The sequence below is a fragment of the Carcharhinus amblyrhynchos genome, chromosome 9, assembly GCF_965287045.1.
Source record: "Carcharhinus amblyrhynchos chromosome 9, sCarAmb.v2.hapA, whole genome shotgun sequence".
NCBI classification, from domain to species: domain Eukaryota; kingdom Metazoa; phylum Chordata; class Chondrichthyes; order Carcharhiniformes; family Carcharhinidae; genus Carcharhinus; species Carcharhinus amblyrhynchos.
Window position 1 is genome coordinate 27,842,339 of NC_137332.1, and position 22,129 is coordinate 27,864,467.

At 43.3% G+C, this 22,129-nt stretch overlaps 1 protein-coding gene across 1 annotated transcript in view; it reads left to right on the forward strand.

Moving 5' to 3' along the window:
• Positions 1 to 22,129, forward strand: part of kif2c (kinesin family member 2C) — an 87,135-nt gene that overhangs the window by 37,272 nt on the left and 27,734 nt on the right. The window contains exons 8-14 of the mRNA XM_080196541.1: positions 143 to 197; positions 4,726 to 4,888; positions 7,075 to 7,165; positions 7,653 to 7,716; positions 8,619 to 8,710; positions 17,543 to 17,685; positions 18,401 to 18,605. Coding sequence (XP_080052667.1) covers positions 143 to 197; positions 4,726 to 4,888; positions 7,075 to 7,165; positions 7,653 to 7,716; positions 8,619 to 8,710; positions 17,543 to 17,685; positions 18,401 to 18,605 — 813 coding nt within the window. The remainder of the gene's footprint in view (positions 1 to 142; positions 198 to 4,725; positions 4,889 to 7,074; positions 7,166 to 7,652; positions 7,717 to 8,618; positions 8,711 to 17,542; positions 17,686 to 18,400; positions 18,606 to 22,129) is intronic.

Sequence of the window (22,129 nt, forward strand, 5' to 3'; positions counted from 1 at the left end):
TAGACGGCTGAGTTGCTTCATTATACTTGATTACTTATTGGCTCTATTTCACTATGATCAAGATAAGTAATGGGAATAACATTAAAACAATCAAGATGCTATGAGTGGATTTGTCACTAAATTAACTTATCAACTCTTTCAGGTGGAGCTACACAAAATATGTGTTTGTGTTCGAAAACGACCTCTCAGCAAAAAAGGTGTGTTGTCAGACGTTATTTCTGGATTGTAGAATTTTTCTTGCACATTTGCAGCACTGATATCTGTGTGGGAGTTCAACATGCTCAAGTTGTATGGTCAGTTCTTGATGCAGGGGTTGAGTGGAAATAAAACCAGTTTTTATATGGCTTTTTCAGCAATTTAGAGTAAAAGGCATAAACCAAGACTTCAATTTTGCAGAATCAAATAATAGAGTAGATACAACTCAGATGGAGGTTCTTCAACTTGTCATGTACGTGTTGATGCTCCTAAAAGCAACTCATCCAGTTATACTTTCCTGATTCTTTTCTTCATCCTACAATTTTTTTTCAAGTAATTAACCAATACTCCTTTGAATCTGTCTCTACCACAATCAGGCAGTGCGTTCCCAATCCTAACCATTTTGTGTAAAAAGCTGTTCCTCGTGTTGACTTTGCTTCTTTAACTAATTACCTTTTTTACCATTTATATAGATGATCTGGAGGAGGGAACCGAGTGCAGGGTGTCGAAATTTGCTGATGACACCAAGATTGGGGGAAAGGCAAATTGTGCGGAGGGTGTGGAGAGTCTGCAGAAGGATCTAGATAGGCTGGGCGAATGGGCCAGGAAATGGCAAATGGAATTTAATGTTGGCAAGTGTGAGGTGGTCCACTTTGGTAGGAAGAATGGTAGGAAGGACTATTACTTACGGGGCGAAAAACTGCAGCAGGCAACGGTGCAGAGGGACCTCGGGGTCCTTGTGCATGAGTCGCAAAAACCCAGCTTGCAGGTGCAGCAGGTGGTCAGGAAGGCGAATGGGATGCTGGCCTTCATAGCAAGGGGGATTGAATATAAAAGTAGGGAGGTCTTGCTGCAGCTGTATAGGGCATTGGTGAGGCCGCAGCTGGAGTACTGTGTGCAGTTTTGGGCGCCGCACCTGCGCAAGGATATTTTGGCCCTGGAGGGAGTGCAGAGGAGGTTTACTAGGCTGATACCGGAGTTGAGGGGATTGAGCTATGAGGAGAGGCTGAATAAACTAGGCTTGTACTCGTTAGAGTTTAGAAGAATGAGGGGAGATCTCATTGAGACGTATAAGATGATGAATGGGATGGATAGGATAGAGGTGGAGAGACTCTTCCCGCTCAAAAAAGACAGTAGGACTAGGGGGCACAGCCTCAAGATAAAGGGGAGGCGGTTTAGAACGGAGTTGAGGAGGAACTTCTTCACTCAAAGGGTGGTGAATCTCTGGAATTCTCTGCCCGTTGAAGTGGTGGAGGCTGCCTCGCTAAATATTTTTAAGAAGCGGGTTGATGGGTTCTTGATAAGAGAGGGGATTAAGGGTTATGGGGAGAGGGCGGGAAAGTGGAACTGAGCCACAACAGATCAGCCATGATCTTATTGAATGGCGGGGCAGGCTCGAAGGGCTAGATGGCCTACTCCTGCTCCTATTTCTTATGTTCTTATAAATTGGTGTTGTTTGGTTCAAAACTCTCAATTCTATAGATATAGTTTCTCCTCACCTACTTTGTTGAAATCCCTCATGATTTTTGAAAACTATCCATCTAATCTCCTCTTAATGTATAATGTAACATTGACACTTGTCATGTTTTAGACTCTCGAGGTTGTAATCATCGCAGCTGGAGTACTGTGTGCAGTTTTGGGCGCCGCACCTGCGCAAAGATATTTTGGCCTTGGAGGGAGTGCAGAGGAGGTTTACTAGGCTGATACCGGAGTTGAGGGGGCTGAGCTATGAGGAGAGGCTGAATAAACTAGGCTTGTACTCATTAGAGTTTAGAAGAATGAGGGGAGACCTCATTGAGACATATAAGATGGTGAATGGGATGGATAGGATAGAGGTGGAGAGACTCTTCCCGCTCAAAGAAGACAGTAGGACTAGGGGGCACAGCCTCAAGATAAAGGGGGGGCGGTTTAGAACGGAGTTGAGGAGGAACTTCTTCACTCAAAAGGTGGTGAATCTGTGGAATTCTCTGCCCGTTGAAGTGGTGGAGGCTGCCTCGCTAAATATTTTTAAGACGCGGGTTGATGGGTTTTTGATAAGAGGGGGGATTAAGGGTTATGGGGAGAGGGCGGGAAAGTGGAACTGAGCCACGACAGATCAGCCATGATCTTATTGAATGGCGGGGCAGGCTCGAAGGGCTAGATGGCCTACTCCTGCTCCTATTTCTTATGTTCTTATGCCCGAGAGCTGCATGCCTAATCTAACCTGTTGAGAAGTAGAACTAATTAAGAAGTATTAAGCATACCAGAGGATGCTTGCAATCTATCTAGAAACCAAGTCCTTTGCTGGAGAGTCCAAGACAGCACTTCCATCCAGAACAGAATGGAAACAATGGAGACAGCAAAGTAATAGGGACGTCAGTATTATAGGAGGAACTAAAGAATGAAAAAAATGATTGAAAGCAGATCAAGAAATTTTTGCAGTAGAAGGGAAGCACAGGAAAAGGGCAATGGTGATGGTACCTAATATGCAATCCCTATCTTGCTCCCTTTGTTTGACCTCATTGAGGGTGACCAAAGACCAAAGAAAAGTACAGCACAAAAACAGGCCCTTTGGCCCGCCAAGCCTGTGCCACAAGCTTTCTGCCCTTACTCAGTTCATGTCCCTCCCTATTCATGTATTCTTAAATATTGCTAATGTCCTTGCTTCCACCATCACCTCTGGCAGCTTGTTCCAGGCACCCACCATACTCTGTGTGGAAAACTTCCCCTGCACTTCTCTCAACTTTCTCCCTCTCACCTTGAACTGTACCCCCTTGTTATTGACACTTCCATCCTTGGAAAAAGCATCTGACTATCCACCCTGTCTATGTCTCTGATAATTTTGTAGACCTCTATCAGGTCTCCCCTCGGTGTCTGTCTTTCCAATGAAAACAATCCTAGTTTATTCAACCTCTCCTCACAGCCAACACCCATGAGACCAGACAACATCCTGGTGAACCTTCTTTGCACTCTGTCCAAAGCTTCCATGTCCTCCTGGTAGTGTGGTGACCAGAAATACACGCAATACTCCAAATGTGGTCTAACCAAGGTTGCACAGAGATCAGCAGTGGGAGTAATTCCACCATTTTCTCTAGAGCAGCATCAAATCTTCAAAAGTTCCAAGTTAGTTCCTTTATGCAGTAGGTCTGATAACAGACAACAATCCCTTAAAGGCAAGGTATGCAGGATTCCACTGTGAGTTTTAATTCCATTATTAAAGTCTTGAGATCTTTTTGAATCTGCAACACTGCCCTGTTATGAAGCAGGCAGTTCCATGTACACAGTGGCCCCAACCCTTGAGTGCCAAATTGGATTATAATTCTTGGCTACATTAAAGTTTCATATTACCATAGATTGGGAAAACCCATAGGCAGCTGTCCCATCTGTATAGAAGTATGCCAAACAAACAAAGGGTCAGGAGCTCCACAATGGTAGCTTTTTTGAGGTGCTTGTGTTGTGCCATGGAAAGCTGCTGTGGGTAAGAGGACTACCCAGCAGGGGGTGTGGAACACTTCCAGCATGGCAAAATGCCTCATGCCCAGTGTTTTTGCAATCCAACAATTGTAATCAAAGTTGCAAACCAACAGAGTACATTTTCCTTCCAAAAAATGGAAAATCCAGAAAACAATCTGGCAGAATTCAGTGGGGAAGTTGATGGTTTTGATCCAGACGACTAATCAATTACAGTCCAAGTTCAAGTCTTTGACATTTCTAACCGATCACCTCTAACAGCTTCAGTGGATGACCTTTTATCAATTAGAGATCCAGTTACAACGTTCAGTCAAAAGCAGGATTGTTGCTTGCTTTAGATACAAGGGTGACAGGTCACTGCTGCTCTCTGTATCTCCATGATCAAAGTGCGGCTTTGAGTAGCAATGCTGACATATTTCTAGGAATCCTAGAGAGAAACATGATGCCTAGTGTTTGGATGACTTTCGTACAACAGTTTTCAACTTATTTAGAGCCAGTGAAAATTCAGCCTTTTTGAAACTGAAGAAGTTTATATACATAGCAGTAAGTTCCTTCCTTTCACAGATACCATCCACTAGGCCTAGGGCAGACAAGGAAGTTGAGAATGTTTGTTTTCGTCTAGTAAGACCAGAAGTGGTGATTATTTCCCACTAGCATTCGGCAGTGATTTGTTGCCTGTATTGCATCAGCCATTCCACTTTGAATTGAAAGAGGGGAGACTAATTGGCATAGGATGTCCTTTCAATCTGGTAGTGTCACCATTGGTTTAAAAAAAGACCTGTCTTCTGAACAAAAATATCTAATCAAGGCACCTTGAAGAATTGAAAAAGAAATAAAAGTTAATGGGATCTGGGTAGAAAGTTTCAAAATTTTGTTCACAGTATCTAGAAAATACTTGCATAGAAAGTGGGGTAACATTTTATCCCTGATCTGTTAGTAATTACTGCAGAATTGCAGTAGTCTATGATTTAGTGAAATTCTGACAAATTAGCTAAGATTAAAAATAGATGTAGAATTGGATATGATTTCCAAAATGAAACTATGAAATGCTAATCTTATTTCTGTACTTGGCTCCCACAGAAAAGGCAAAAAAGGAGATTGATGTCATTACAGTTTCCAGCAAAAATGTAGTTCTGGTACATGAGCCAAAGATGAAGGTTGATCTCACCAAATACCTGGATAACCAGCCTTTCAGATTTGACTATGCCTTCGATGATTTTGTTTCCAATGAAGAGGTATACAGGTACTCAAACGTAAACTGGTTTTGGAATTGGTGTTTCAATATTGCTAGTGCTCAAAATGTCATTCAAAACTTGCTCGGGGAGTGGCCTTGAGAATGACTGACTGAATTTTTATTCCACAAAAGAACTTGTATTTGTATAACACTTTTAACGTAATGAAACATCTCCAGGCATTTCACAAAAGCATTTTAAAAATATATGATGCTGAACCACATGCGGCTTAAAAGTGCCACTAAATGTTTGCTCCATTAGATAAGGTTTAAGAAGCCTCTTGAAGGAGGGAAGTGAGATATAAAGGTGTAACAAGGATATTTCATAGTTTGGGGCCTAGGTAACTGAAGGCACAACTGCAAAATGTGGAGCAAATAAAATTGGGGGTACACAAGAGGCTAGAATTGAACGATATCTTGGGGGTGAAAGTGATTGCCATGGTAGGTGGAAGTGGAACAATGGAAAATTTTGGCTTCTAGTCATCCAACACTGTTTTCAGTGTAGTTTGGTGGTAGGGATATAGGACTTGCTGCATGTTTAAAACGTGGGCAGCAGAGTTTTTGGTAACCTCATTTATAGAGGATAGAATGAGGTAACAGCCAAAGACATGAATGAGGGTTTCAGCAGCAAGTGAGTGGAGATGGATAAAGTTACAGATGTTACGGAAGTGCTGACACAACTGTTAAGGTTTGAAATTCATCTCTATACCAAATGTGGAACTGAGGATGTGAAGACTGGCTTAATCTCAGACCGTTGCCAGGGAGAAGAATGGAATCAGTAGCTAGAGAACAAGGTTTGGAGCAGTGACTGAATACAATGGCTTCAATCTTCCCAATATTTCATTCAAGGCAATTTCTGCTGATCCAGTGCTAAATGTCAGGTAAACAGTGATAATTTAGCAAAGATGGAAAACTCCAAGGGAGGTGGTGGTGAGGGAGAGCTGTGTGTTGTCAGTATTCATGTGAAAATTTGTACTGTGCCTGCGGATGTAGCTGAGGGGCAGGGAGCAGATGAGAAATAAAACTGGGCGAAGGATAGATTCTTGAAGGGCACCAGAAGTAACTTATAGGAACAGGAAGAGAAGACATGGCAGGGGTTTTATTTGTTTTAGACAATTCCTTTGGTGTTATTTCACAAAGTAGTGATAAATGGGTGTCAGTTTAACTTGGGCTGGAGTTGTTAAAACTTGGAAAATGTAAAAATTGTATTTGAACTTGTTTCATAAATCTAGAGTTGAAGCTCACTTTTCCGGTGATTGCCTTAGCTGCTTGGCTGGAATAACTTGTCAAATGCACTTATTTGATATTTTACTATAGCATGACATCCATTTTACAAACCTGTTCATCCTTGATTTTGTGCTATTTCTATTCCTCACTAAATGGAGCTTACGACCAAGCCTTGAATTTTTATTCTAACAAGTCAAGAACTAATAAATTGATCTTTTTTGGAGTGGTGCTTTTGGGAGGAGGAATAAGCCACCTAACTTAGAAAATAGTCTAAATGGGATAGAGCTCAAAGGACTCTCGAGCACAGATGCATAATTATTAAATGTAGCATGACCATAAAGTGTATATCAAACATTAAGGTTAGTTTCTAGAGGATTTGAAATCAAAAGCAGAAGATTTAGGTTTTATGAGACAAGTGGAACAATATATGGCACTCAAAGAATTGAAAAGCACTCAAGAAAGGATGCATAAAAAGATGCTTCTACTAGAGAGAGTCCTAAAAAGGGCTGTAAATATAACCCAATGGCTAATAAATCCAATAGTGTTCAGAGAAGCAAGAGAACAAAATGTGGTACTTGTGATCATGTGTTTGAGATAAATAGCAGATGTATTTGAGGTGAAGTTCATGAGGAAGAAAGGAATAGACGTACACTTTGCTGAAGTGAATTGAAGAGGACCAGGTAAAGCTCATGGAGCATAGGTGCTGGCATAGACTAATTGGGCCGAATGGTCTATTCATATGATTTGTCAAGTTTGGGATGGTGCAACCTATTTTGCTGTCAACATTTTCAAATTTGCGAATGTCTCTGCTGAATTTCTTACCCTGGAGAAATGCTTCAGAATTAAGTTACTTAGTGATCTGATGGCATTGCCAAATTATTTGGTTCTGTAGTAAAATCATTTCTTTTTGTTCTTGTTTGGCAAAGTGAGTGCTAATAAGGGCTGCCGACATTTTGAAATTGTTATCTTAGATTTACAGCAAAGCCTTTAGTACGGACAATCTTCGAGAGGGGCATGGCTACCTGCTTTGCCTATGGACAGACTGGAAGTGGTAAAACTCATGTAAGTTACTGTACAGCTAATTTATCTATTATAACATCTATTCCTCTTGTAATTATTTTGCTATTTATACACGCAATCTTTAAAATTGCTTTACTAAATCAATAGTTACATTCACTGAGTTAAGAGATTGAGGGTATTAAAGTTTGTATTTGCAAATTTGTCTCTAAGTCACCACACTAATGCAGTAGCCTATCAGAATCATATTTTTAAGTGAAAACCTCCTACTAGAAGTGTTACTGACCCATCACCAGTACTTGTTTTCAACCAATCGTTGTCACTCTATTTCTGACAAAATTGTCATCCCAAGTGCTTGCTTTGGTTTCCTTAACACATTTGGGAATTGTTTCTAGGGATGTGGTGGAGGCAGGGGGTGGGGTGCAGTCTGCTATCATGAGGATGTTTCAATTATTTATGATGGTGATTCTTGGTTCTTGTTCTCAGTGGAGCAACTCTTTTTTTTCATACCCATTTCTCCTTTATTATGCAGACTATGGGTGGTAACTTCTCTGGGAAAAATCAAGATTGTTCAAAAGGAATCTACGCTTTTGCAAGTAAGCAATGGACACCAATGCCTGTGAAATATCATTGGCAAACTTCAACTTTTGGGCACCAGCACATCTCCTGATTCATGTTCCTGTTCCTGAGTCCATCCCTTTTGTTGTGCTTTCACTATAACTTTCCTATCACTGTGTCTTAAATGAATAGTTCTCCTCTTTTGCTCTGTTGTGTCTCCAATTCACTGAATCTTTGAGCTCAACACAAAGCTGAAATTTTCAGTACTTGACTTAACAGTTTCCGGTTTAGCCACTGCTCCCATTTTATGGGACAGCAGTTGCTGCTAATGATTTTTTTTTGTAATACAGATCCTCATGACGTAATACTCTTCTTATTGAGCCCTTTTGCCTTGCACAGTTCTCCCTGTTGTCATTTAATCCAACCAGCCTTCCATCCTGTCACCGGCCTTCTCTTCTTGCTCTATTCCGTACAACACCCATCATCTCTGTATCTGTACTATCACAGACGTGAAATGTTCGTTTTGCTTCTCTTTCCACAAAAATTGTCTGACCTGCTGAGAATTTGGGCAGTATAGTGGCTCACAGCACTAGCGATCTGAGTTCAATTCTGGTCTCTAGTGACTGTGGGTTTCCTCCAGGTGCTCTGGTTTCCTCCCACACTCCAAAGATGTGCAGGTTAGGTAGATTGACCGTGCTAAATTGCTTCTTGGTGTCTGGGAGATTAGCTGGATAAATATGTGAGGTTATGGGAATAGGACCTGTGTGAGATTGTTGTCAGTGCAGGCTGAATGGCCTCTTTCTGCACTGTAGGGATTCTTATGAATTTCCATCACTTTCAGTTTTATTTCTTAGCACCAGCATTAATAAGAAATAGGAAATATCTTTGTTCATTTTGCCTGTCATACAATATTCTGCTTTCCATTTTTTTTCTCCTTCAGCTCAGGATGTGTTTTTGCTGCTTGAACAACCCCGGTACAAGGATCTTAACTTAAAAGTATCTGTAAGCTTTTTTGAAATCTACAGTGGGAAGGTAAGTTCACACTTCATGGATGAAATAATTTGAATGAACAAAATGTAACAGCTGTGTTATTTTCCGTATGTTTATGGTTTTCACGTATGTTTGGGAACTTGGGCCATTTTCACCCTTTCCGCTTGCCTGTGAAAAAGGCTAATGTTAATTTTAAAGTAGTTGCAAGTACTCATTGCTCCTTGGGAGCACTGAAGAGAAGCAGCGATTTGTGAGAGGAGAGCTTAAGGGTAAGCTAGAATGATTTTTAAAACTAACTTTTCTAGTTTTGTTTCATTAAATTTTATACCGAAAACTGGAAGGAGTCTGCAAAGAGACTTGGGTAGTTTTTTTTTCTCCCTTACCATAAATTGAAACGATGAGGAATTCCAATACTCTACACAGGTAGAGTATCCCACCCTCCCCCCTCCTCTAACCTAAAAAAGAGAGAGAGGCTCGGAGCGAGGGCAGGAAAGTTTGTTTCTGTTTTTTTGTGAGCTGTAAGGGCTTTGGTTCACAGGGCCTAAGCGAAAAGGGAGAGGCAAGATAAGTTTAGAAGTTTTTTTTTTAAATTACATTTTTCTCTGTAATTCTAAAAAGGGCAAGTATGAGTGTGAGGCCAGTATGTTGTTGCCAATGCAATATGTGGGAAGTCCTGGAGGCTCCTGGTCTCCCAGACATCCATATCTGTGCTCAGTGTGTGGAGCTGCAGTCCCTAAGGGACCGGGTTAAGGAACTGGAACTGCAGCTCAAAGACCTTCGTCTCATTAGAGAGAATGAGGAGGCAATTGACAGGAGCTACCAGCAAGTCACTCCGGGGCAATGGGAGGAAGGCAAGTGGGTAACTGTTTGGAAGGGGAAAGCTCATGTGATGGAGAGCACAGCGGTGGATGTCCCCCTTCAAAATAAGTACTCCTGTCTGAGTACTGCTGGGGGGGACAGCTCACCTGGGGGAGACAGCGGTGGCCAGCTCTCTGGAGCTGAGCCTGACCCAGTACTTCAAAAAAGGAAAAGAGCAGTAAGGCAGTGTTAATAGGGGATTCCATAGTGAGGGGGTCAGACAGGCGTTTTTGTGGATGCAGACGGGAGTCGCGGCTGGTGGTTTGCCTCCCTGGAGCTGGGATCTGGGATGTCTCTGGACGTGTTCCAGACATCCTGAAAGGGGAGGGTGAGGAGCCGGAGGTTGTGGTACATGTAAGTATTGCTGACGTAGGCAGGAAGCGGGAAGGGATCATGAAAAGGGATTATAGGGAATTAGTTGGACAGCTGAGAAAGAGGAATGCAAAGGTAGTAATCTCAGGATTGCTGCCTGCGCCGTGAGAGTGAGAGCAGGAATGGAATGAGGTGGAGGGCGGATGCGTGGCTGAGGGACTGGAGCAGGGGGCAGGGATTCCGGTTCCTGGATCATTGGGACGTCTTTAGGGGCAGGTGTGACCTGTACAGTAAAGACGGGTGGCACTTGAATCCCAGGGGGACCAATATCTTGGCAGGAAGGTTGGCTAGGGCTACTGGAGGGGCTTTAAACTAGAAAGGTTGGGGGGAGGGAATAGAGATGAGGAGACGGAGAGCGAGGAGGTTAGCTCCCAAGTAGAGAAGGACTGTAGACAGTATGTGAGGGAGGTTAGACGGGTGATGGAGAAGGGAAGCGCCCAGACCAAGGGTCTGAGGTGCGTCTATTTTTAACGCCAGGAGTGTAGTGAATAAAGTAGATGAGCTTAGGGTGTGGATTGCTGCTTGGGAACGTGATGTGGTGGCCATTACAGAGACTTGGATGTCTCAAGGACAGGACTGGGTACTTAAGGTGCCAGGATTCAGATGTTTCAGGGAGGGAGGCAAAAGAGGTGGTGAAGTGGCACTGTTGATCGGGGACAGTCATGGCTGCAGAGAAGGTGGATGCCGTGGAGGGACTGTCTACGGAGTCTGTGTGTGGAAATTAGGAACAGCAAAGGGTCGACAACTTTGCTGGGTGTTTTCTATAGGCTGCCCAATAGTGACAGGGAAGTTGAGGTGCAGATAGGGAAACAGATCCTAGAGAGATGTAGTAATAACAGTTGTCATGATGGGAGACTTTAATTTCCCAAACATCGACTGGAATATCCCTAGGGTTTGGATGGGGAGGAATTTGTTAGGTGTGTCCAGGAGGGTTTCCTGACACAGCATGTGGATAAGCCTACGAGAGGAGAGGCTGTACTTGACCTGGTGCTGGCTAACGAACCAGGACAGGTGTCGGATCTCTCGGTGGGATAACATCTCAGGGATGGAGATCATAATTCTATCTCCTTCACGGTAGCATTGGAAAGAGATAGGATCAGGCAGGCTAGGAAAGTGTTTATCTGGAGTAAGGGGAAATATGATGACATCAGGCAGATAATTGGACGAGTAAACTGGAAGGAGGTGTTCTTGGGGAAAAGTACTGAAGGAAGGTGGCTGCTTTTCATGGAATGTTTGACTGGAGCTCTGCACGGCAACGTTCCGATGAGATAAGGAGGTTTTGGTTGGTCACGGGAACCGAGGTACACGAAGGTTCTGATGAACCTAGTCAGGAAGAAAAGAAAGGTGTACAAAAGGTTCAGAGAGCTAGGAGATGTTAAGGATCTAGAGGAGTATAAGGCTTGTAGAAAGGAGCTTAAAAAGGAAATTAGGAGAACCAGAAGGGGTCACGAGAAAGCCTTGGCGGGTAAGATTAAGGAGAATCCCAAGGCATTCTACAAATATGTGAAGAGTAAAAGGATGAGAAGAGAAGGGATAGGACCTATAATAGGTGAAGGGGGAAAAGTCTGTGGAACCGGAAGAAATGGCAGAGGTGCTTAATGAGTACTTTGCCTCGGTATTCACGGTGGAAAGTGATCTGGGAGGTTGTACTACAGGTTTGCGGCAGACTGAAAAGGTTGAGTATGTGGATGTTAAGATGATGAGTTGGAACTTTTAAGTTCTATCAAGATAGAGAAATCGCCGGGACCGGATGGGATGTACCTTAGGTTACTGTGGGAGGTGAGGGAAGTGTTTGCAGAGCCCCATGCGATGATCTTTGCATCGTCGATGGAGACGGGAGAAGTTCTGGAGGATTGCGGATGTGGTTCCTATTTTCAAGAAAGGGAACAGGGATAGCCTGGGAAATTACCGACCGGTGAGTCTGACCTCAGTGGCTGGTAAGTTGATGGAGAGGATTCTGAGGGACAAGATTTATGAGCATTTAGAGAAGTTTAGAATCATCAGAAATAGCCAAGCACGGCTTTGTCAAGGGCAGGTCATGCCTTACGAGCCTAGTTGAGTTCTTTGAAAATGTGACTGAACACATTGATGAAGGAAGAGCGGTGGATGTGGTTTACATGGACTTATCAAGTTTGATAAGGTCCCCTATGCAAGACGTCTTGAGAAGGTGAGAGGGCATGGTATCCAAGGGGCTTTGGCCTTGTGGATCCAGAACTGGCTTGCCTGCAGAAGGCAGAGAGTGATTGTGGATGGGTCTTTCTCTTCATGGAGGTCGGTCACCAGTGGAGTGCCCCAGGGATCTGTTCTAGGACCCTTGCTGTTTGTCATTTTCATAAATGACCTAGATGAGGAAGTGGAGGGATGGGTAAGTAAGTTCGCCAACGATACGAAGGTTGGTGGTGTTGTGGATAGTCTGGAGGGATGTCTGAAGTTGCATCTTGACATAGATAGGATGCAAGACTGGGCAGAGAAGTGGCAGATGGACTTCAACGCAGATAAATGTGTAGTGGTCCATTTTGGCAGGACCAATGGGAGAAGGAGTACAATGTCAAGGGTAGGAGTCTTAGTGTTGAGGAGCAGAAGGGTCTTGCGGTCCGGGTCCATAGGAAGCTCAAACCGGCCTCGCAGGTGGAGGGTGTGGTCAAGAAGGCGTATGGTGTACTGGCCTTCATTAATCAAGGGATTGAGTTTAGGAGTCGGGAGGTAATGCTGCAACTTTATAAGACCCTTGTCAGACCCCACTTGGAGTACTGTGTGCAATTCTGATCGCCTCCCTACAGGAAGGATGTGGAAGCTATTGAGAGGGTGCAGAGGAGATTTACAAGGATGTTGCCTGGATTGGAGGGCGTGCCTGAGGGAGCTAGGTCTCTTCTCCCTGGAGAGATGAAGGTTGAGAGGTGCCCTGATAGTAGTTTATAAAATGTTGAGAGGAATAGATAGGGTGGATTCTCGGAGGCTATTTCCAGGGCTGAAATGGTCGCTAGAAGAGGACACCGGTTTAAGGTGCTGGGAAGCAAGTACAGAGGAGATGTTAGGGGTAAGTCTTTCACTCAGAAGGTGGTGAGTGAGTGGAATCAGCTGCCGTCGGTGGTGGTAGAGGCGAACTCACTGGGGTCTTTTAAAAGACTTCTGGATGAGTATATGGGATTGGGAGTTACAGATAGTTCTATGACCATAAGAACATAAGAAATAGGAGCGGGAGTAGGCCATCTAGCCCTTCAAGCCTGCCCTGCCATTCAATAAGATCGTGGCTGATCTGAAGTGGCTCAGTTCCACTTTCCTGCTTTCTCCCCATAACCCTTAATTCCCTTGTCTGTCAAAAACCTATCTACCCGTGACTTAAATATATTTAGCGAGGTAGCCTCCACCACTTCAACAGGCAGAGAATTCCATAGATTCACCACCCTTTGAGTGAAGAAATTCCTCCTCAACTCCGTTCTAAACTGCACACCCCCCACCCCCTGCTTATCTTGAGGCTGTGCCCTGTAGTCCTGCTGTCCTTTCTGAGCAGGAAGAATCTCTCTACCTCTACCCTTTCATTATCTTATACATCTCTATAAGATCCCCCCTCATCCTTCTAAACTCCAACGAGTACAGACCCAGTCTATTTAACGTCTCTTCACAGTCTAACCCCCTCATCTCCAGTATCAGCCTCTGCACTCCCTCCAAGACTAAAATATCCTTGCGCAAGTGCGGCGACCAAAACTGCACACAATACTCCAGCTGCGGCCTCACCACTGCCCTGTACAGTTGCAGCAAGACCTCCCTGCTTTTATATTCTATCCCCCTCGCTATAAAGCCAGCATCACATTTGCCTTCTTGATCACCTGCTGCACCTACAGACTGGGTTTTTGCGACTCATGCACAAGGACCCCCCGGTCCCTCTGCACCGTAGCGTGCTGCAGCTTTTCGTCCTTTAAATAGTAATCCCTCCTACTATTATTTCTGCCAAAGTGGATAACCTCACACTTGCTAACATTGTAGTCCATCCGCCAGGTCCTCGCCCACTCGCTCAGCCTATCTAGATCCCTCCGCAGACTTTCCACACCCTCCGCACAATTTGCTTTTCCACTCATCTTTGTGTCATCAGCAAATTTCGTTACCCTACGCTCAGCCCCTTCCTCCAGATCATCTATATAAATGGTAAATAGTTGAGGCCCCAGCACCGATCCCTGCAGCACTCCACTAGTCACCAACCGCCAATCAGAATAGCACCCATTGATACCAACTCTCTGCCTCCTATTAGACAACCAATCTTATGTCCATGCTAACACCTTACCCCCAACTCCACGCCCCCTAACCTTCTGATGCAACCTTTTGTGCGGCACCTTATCAAACGCCTTTTGAAAATCGAGAAACACCACATCCACCAGTTCCCCTCTGTCTACCGCACTAGTCACATCCTCATAGAAATCCAATAAATTTGTCAAACACAACTTCCCATTAACAAATCCGTGCTGCGTCTGCTCTATCAAACCATTCTTTTCTAGGTGCCTCGCTATTTCTTCTTTGATGACGGATTCAAGCATTGTTTCTAACTACAGACGTTAAACTAATCGGCCTATAATTCCCTGCCTTTTGCCTGTTACCTTTTTTGAACAGCGGCGTAACATTAGCCGTTTTCCAATCTTCTGGCACTCCCCCAGAATCCAGCAAAGTTTGGTAAATAATCACTATCACCTCTGCCATTTCCTTCAGAACCCTGGGATGCATTCCATCCGGTCCTGGGGACTTGTCCACCATCAGTCCCGTTAGTCTATCAAGCACTACCTCCCTAGTGACAGTAATCGCATTCAGGCCCTCAACTCCTACCATCCTTCTATCCTTAATACCCAACAAACTATTCGCGTCCTCCTCCGTGAAGACCGAGGCAAAAAACTTATTTAAGGCCTCTGCCATTTCCTCATCTCCCACCACTAAATCCCCCCTCTCATCCTCTAAGGGTCCAACATTCACTCTAGCCAGCCTCCTCCTCCTCTTTATATATTTGTAAAAACTCTTACTGTCCTTTTTTATATTTAGTGCTAGTTTAGCTTCATAGTCTATCCTTCCTTTATCAACTTCTTAGTCATTCTTTGTTGATTTTTAAACCTCTCCCAATCTTCTTCTCGCCCACTACTTTTAGCCACTCTAAATGCGTCAGCTTTTAAGTTGACACTCTCCTTTATTTCCTTCGATAACCATGGCTAATTATCCCTTCTCCTACATTCCTTCTTTACCATCGGAATATATTTCTGCTGAGCACCGAAAAAATGGCTTGGTAGGTATGGATGTGATCAGCGCAGCTTGTGGGCCAAAGGACCTGTTTGTGCTGCAGTGTTCTATGTTCTAAGTATAGCTGCTCAGTAGAAAAGGCTATGGCAGATTTTTGAAAAAGAGCATATGTGCTGCGTTTTCAACTTTTCTCGCTTTTTGTTGACAACTGTATAATGGCAACTGCCCATATAAATTTTATCCTGCAGTAATTGCACCCTCCTGCTCAGTGCAAGTTCCCTTCAGTTTATCCACCTATATTTGTTTCTAAAATCCAGTTTGAAAATTGCCAACTAAATGAGGGTGTTGGTGAGAATGTTGGTTTACTGGAAGGTGCAAAACAAACATAGCTGCAGGAAAAATTCATTCTGAATGAATTAACTGAATTCTAGATTGGCTAAGCCTAGGCAACTGAGAACTCTGATCGCAGTTTTCTTTTAGATCTCCACATATGTAGTTTGTGTTTGTGTGCTGCAACGCAGCCAATATAACATGCCAATGCATGAAAGAAACAAAATAAATTAAATGGCTTTTGCTTTGATTTATCATTGTCACATGTATTAGTATACAGTGAAAAGTATTGTTTCTTGCGTGCTATACAGACAAAGCATACCATTCATAGAGAAGAAAATGAGAGAGTACAGAACATAGTGTTGCAGTCATAGTTAGGATGCAGAGAAAGATCAATTTAATGCATGGTAGGTCCATTCAAGAGTCTGGCAGCAGGGAAGAAGCTGTTCTTGTCGGTTGGTACGTGATCTCGGACTTTTGTATTTGTTTTCCCAACGGGAGAAGGTGGGAGAGAAAACATCCAGGGTGTGTGGAGTCCTTAATTATGCTGGCTGCTTTGCCAAAGCAGCAGAAAGTGTAGACAGTCAATGGATGGGAGGCTGGTTTGCGTAATGGATTGGGCTACGTTCATGACCTTTTGTAGTTTCTTGTGGTCTTGGGCAGAGCAGGAGCCATACCAAGCTGTGATATAACCAGAAAGAATGTTTGTTTTTTATGGTGCATCTGTAAAAGTTGATGAGAGTCATAGTGGACAGGCCAAATTTCCTTGGTCTTCTGAGAAAGTAGAGGCATTGGTGGGCTTTCTTAACTATAGTGTCAGCATGGGGGGGAGGGTACCTGGACAGGTTGTTGATCTGGACACCTAAAAGCTTGAAGTTCTCAACCCTTTGCACTTCGTCCCTGTTGATGTAGATAGAGGCATGTTCTCCACTACGCTTCCAAAAGTCAATATTGTCGCTATACTTCCTTTTAACATCAGTTAAAGGCAAATGTACAATTCTGACTCAATGGATAGATGCAAGGTGAACTGATTTTTCAGAAGGTGCTTGATAAGGGGGCTTGTTCAAGGAATGAAGTATACAAAGTGCAGTAGCTTGAAGGAATATTGATTGGCAGGATTAGTTAATGGATGTTGTCCGTGGAGAAAGATTGGGTTCAACTTTTTGGAAAGCTAAACATGGGGATTGAAATATTAAGATTGTTGATGATGCAGAGCTAAATATAAAAAAAAAGCATAAAGCAGATAGTCACTGAAATGATCCCAGGGATGGAAGTCAAAAGTTATGAAGAGGTGTGGTATCAGCACTATTTCCGCTACGGCAGAGAAGACCCAGTGGTGGTAGATTTTTTTTAGAATGTATTAAGTAAATTGATGTAGCGAATAAGGAAAAAATATTTCTCTGATTGTAGACTCCATGATGAAGGGTCATTAATCTACGATTGTAAGTGAGCGAAGGGGCTGAAAGTTTCTTTGTGAACTATTTCTGCATGGCAAAAGGAACCCAAAGCAAAATCCTATGGATTTGCAAGTATGATCGGGGCTTTTTAAGGGGGAAATGGATAAATACTTGAAATGGAAAACGTGGCTATGGGGACAGTGAAGACCATAATGTAATTTGTTTTGGTTTACAAAGGATATCTAAATTTGTCAGCTTCTATCTTTTGTAATTGTCACTCCCTATCTTTTACACTTCTTCAAAGTCCCTAACTCCCAAGCTAATCTCTTTACCATGAAGAAAAGGTTCAGCTGGAAAGTCTACAATCACAAATGGCTCCATCAGGAAGTGCAAGAAAGAATTAGTCCTATTTGATTTTCTTTCTGTCCAAATCTAGGTGAGCAAATGTAGTCCTCTGAAGCCAAAATATGAATGTTACCAATCGAATGGTATGTCTGAAATTCCAGGTGTTGAGATTACGATAACATCTTCCACCTACCTAAAACTAGTGAAGCACAGGTTATTTCTATAGTGCCAGTGCTTACGGTGAATATTGTCTGATGCTAACTGAATTCTCTTAGTTTTAGTCCATGGGTTCTGCACTAAACCAAATATTATTGGCTTACTGATTGACCTCATTCTTATTTTGATAAATATCTTGCAGGTATTTGATCTCTTGAATAAAAAAACCAAGCTTCGTATCATGGAAGACAATAAACAACAAGTGCAGATTGTAGGACTCTTGGAGCAGAATGTCTTCTGCGTAGATGATGTGATCATGAATATTGATATGGGGAACAATTACAGGTAATTCACTCTTTTTCCCATCACCAATCTTTATTTATTATCTTTTTTTGAAGAAATTCTTCCCTCGGTCTCCATGTCTCCAGTCTTAGCAACAAAACAGACTTCGTTTTCTCCATGTTGACACAATTTTTCTTGAACACATGCCTGTGTTGTAGGGGTACATTGAATTATCCCTAGTTGTCATTAGCTTGTCTTTCAAGTTATGGTATTTAAGATGTTCCTGGTGTGGCATAATTTAAAATGTATAATATAGTTTGAGAGATGGCAGGTCACTAAGTCTATCTTTTACCATTCTGGCAGCAACACGTTTTTAAAAAGCACATCAGGAAATTAGGATGGTTGATCTTGATTTAAGTATGTTGATAATAAGGATAGCCAAACACGCTATAAAAACCATCTATTAATACTTGTTTTTTTTTCTGAAAGCATTCAAGCAAGTTAACGATGATGTAAAGTCTCACTGGATGTATATGCAAAACATGGAGCCTGAACCTTGTAGGGGTCATGAAAGCTGGCTTTGCATTCTGCGATGCCAAGAGTGAACACTCCATTTAGTGGATAAAACACCTGCAAGCATGAAAGATGAATTCCAAGTTGAATTGTTGTTAAAAAAATGAATACTTAATCTTCTAAGTTAATTGAATAAATAATACCTGCTTGCTGTTTTGTCGTATACTGCTAGACGGTTACAGTGTTTTTTTTTTCATTTTGGTAGAACGTCTGGGCAAACCTCTGCAAATAGCAACTCTTCCAGGTCCCATGCAGTATTCCAGATTATACTTCGGAGGAATGATAAGCTTTATGGCCAGTTTTCCCTCATTGATTTGGCTGGAAATGAGCGAGGTGCTGATACTAGCAGTGCAGATCGACAAACTCGAATGGAAGGTGCGGAGATTAATAAAAGCCTACTTGCTTTGAAGGTAAGTAAAGTGTATCCTAGACACGCAAAAGCACTGAACCATTTCAAAACTTTCACATGCACTACTTCCTCGTGAGTTGCTCTTGCCCATTCTCTCATGTTTCAAGTGTGATACTACAAGGAGCCAATCCAATTTCATTTTTGAAAGTTAGTGTTAAATCTGCTTCCACTGTCCTTCCTTTCAGGTAATGGATGCCAAAGCTCACTCTTCAGCTCTGTCTTCCCCAAGTTCTTTTGCTTTAATCTATGGCTTCAGGTTGTTTACTCAAGCTGTCAGTGGGAACAGATTTATCCTTACTTGTTCTATCAAAACTGCTTCCATTAAGTCTTCTTTGCTTTAAATAGAACAATACCAGAGTTTCTGGCCTCTGAGCAATTACCTTTTGTCTTACACTACATTGATATTAAAGCCAATTATTTGATCTTTTGCAAAGAAAAACTTTGCAGAACCTGAATTAGGTTGGCGAGAGTGAAAGCCCAAGTAATTAGGGGGTAAAGTGGTAGTGTGGACACAATTGGTTACGTTACCAGAAATATTGATGATCAAATGACATTCTTTTTAGAGTTGGAGATGGTTTTGTAGTAGACATTCCAGTTTTGGGTCTATTGTAAATGAACAGTGTATTTAAAATAATTATGAACTTTAATCTCAACATTTATTTTAAAAGAAATTTCTCCAATTCTGATCAAGTGGCTCAGTAAACAGAGGTTGTAGAATTTAAAATCGTTGACAGGATCTAGTTAAAGATGAAGACAATTTAAGGTTCCAGGATTTGGCATGCTGTACCCGAAAAGGTGGTGGAAGCCAATTCCATGACCAATCTTTTAAAAATTAGTAGTATTTGAAGTGAGGAGCTTAGATGGTTATGAACAAAAAGGGCAGGAATGAGACCAAGTACACCTTGTTCTAATGAGCAAGGGTGAGTGGCCTCCTGTGCTGAAAGTTTCCATGATTCTTGCTACAAAAGGATTTAAGAACTTGTTCCTTGGATTTGTTCCTTGGGAGCACTGAAGAGAGGCAGTGATTTGTAAGAGGAGAGCTTGTGGGTCAGTTAGTGATTTTTTTTTTAATTAACTTTGCTAGTGTTTTTTTTTAATTTTATTCCGGAAACCAGAAGTAGTTTGCAAAGGGACTTGGGTATTTTTTTTTATTTTCCCTAACCATAAATTGGACTGGTGAGGAATCCCGATACTCTACACAGGTAGAGTACCCCACCTCCTCTAACCTAAAAAAGAGAGAGAGGGAGGAGGGCTCGGAGTGACAACAAGTAAGTTTGTTTTTTTTGTGTGAGCTGGAAGGGCTTTGACTCACAGGGCCTAAGCAAAAAGGGTGAGGCAAGGTAAGTTTATAAGTTATTTTTATTACATTTTTTCTCTGTATTTCTAAAAAAGGGCAAGTATGAGTGTGAGGCCAGTATGTTGTTGCCAATGCAATATGTGGGAGGTCCTGGAGGCTCCTGGTCTCCCAGACATCCATGTCTGTGCTTGGTGCGTGGGCTGCAGTCCCTAAGGGACCAGGTTAAGGAACTGGAACTGCAGCTTGAGGACCTTTTGTCTCATTAGAGAGAATGAGGAGGCAATTGACAGGAGCTACCGGCAAGTGGTCACACCGGGGCAACGGGAAGAAGGCAAGTGGGTAACGGTTAGGAAGGGGAAAGCTCGTGTGATGGAGAGCACGCCGGTGGATGTCCCCCTTCAAAATAACTACTCCTGCCTGAGTACTGCTGGGGGTACAGCTCACCTGGGGGAGGAAGCGGTGGCCAGGTCTCTGGAGCTGAGCCTGACCCAGTACTTCAAAAAAGTAAGGAAAAGAGCAGCAAGGCAATGTTAATAGGGGACGCCATAGTGAGGGGATCAGACAGGCATTTTTGCGGACGCAGACAGGAGTCACAGATGGTGGTTTGCCTCTCTGGACATCCTGAAAGGGGAGGGTGAGGAGCCGGAGGTTGTGGTTCACGTCGGTACTGCTGACATAAGCAGGAAGAGGAACGGAGTCATGAAAAGGGATTATAGGGAATTAGGTAGACAGCTAAGAAAGAGGAACGCAAAGGTAGTAATCTCAGGATTGCTGCCTGCGCCGTGGGAGAGTGAGAGCAGAAATGGAATGAGGTGGAGGGTGAATGCGTGGTTGAGGGACTGGAGCAGGGGGCAGGGATTCCAGTTCTTGGATCACTGGGACCTCTTTAGGGGCAGGTGTGACCTGTTCAGTGAAGACGGGTGGCACTTGAATCCCAGGGGGACCAATATCTTGGCGGGAAGATTGGCTAGGGCTACTGGGGGGGCTTTAAACTAGAAAGGTTGGGGGGAGGGAATAGAGATGAGGAGACAAAGAGCAAGGACGTTAGCTCCCAGGTAGAGAAGGACTGTAGACAGTATGAGAGGGAGGTTAGACGGGTCATGGAGAAGGGAAGCGCCCAGACCGAGGGTCTGAGGTGTGTCTATTTTAACACCAGGAGTGTAGTGAACAAAGTAGATGAGCTTAGGGCATGGATTGCTGCTTGGGAATGTGATGTGGTGGCCATTACAGAGACTTGGATGAATCAGGAACAGGACTGGGTACTTCAGGTGCCAGGATTCAGATGCTTCAGGGAGGGTGGGGCAAAAGAGGTGGCGGAGTGGCACTGTTGATCAGGGACAGTGTCATGGCTGCAGAGAAGGTGGATGCCGTGGAGGGACTGTCTACAGAGTCTCTGTGGGTGGAAGTTAGGAACAGCAAAGGGTCGACAACTTTGCTGGGTGTTTTCTATAGGCTGCCCAATAGTGACAGGAAAGTTGAGGTGCAGATAGGGAAACAGATCCTAGAGAGATGTAGTAATAACAGAGTTGTCGTGATGGGAGACTTTAATTTCCCAAACATCGACTGGAATATCCCTAGGGTAAGGGGTTTGGATGGGGAGGAGTTTGTTAGGTGTGTTCAGGAGGGTTTCCTGACACGGCACGTGGATAAGCCTACGAGAGGAGAGACTGTACTTGACCTGGTGCTGGTTAATGAATCAGGACAGGTGACGGATCTCTGTGGGAGAGCATCTTAGGGATGGAGATCATAGTTCTATCTCCTTCACGATAGCATTGGAAAGAGATAGGATCAGGCAGGCTAAGAATGTGTCTGTCTGGAGTAGGGGGAAATATGATGACATCAGGCAGACTATTGGACAAGTAAACTGGAAGGAGGTGTTCTTGGGGAAAAGTACCCAAGGAAGGTGGCCGATTTTCAAGGAATGTTTGACTGGAGCGCTGCACAACAACATTCTGATGAGACACGGAGGTTTTGGTAGGTCGCGGGAACCGTGGTGCATGAAGGTTGTGGTGAACCTAGTCAGGAAGAAAAGAAAGGCGTATAAAAGGTTCAGAGAGCTAAGAGAAGGATCCAGAGGAGTATAAGGCTTGTAGAAAAGAGCTTAAAAAGGAAATTAGGAGAACCAGAAGGGGACATGAGAAGGCCTTGGGCAAAATTAAGGAGAATCCCAAGGCGTTCCACAAATACGTGAAGAGTAAAAGGATGAGAAAAGAAGGGATAGGACCTAT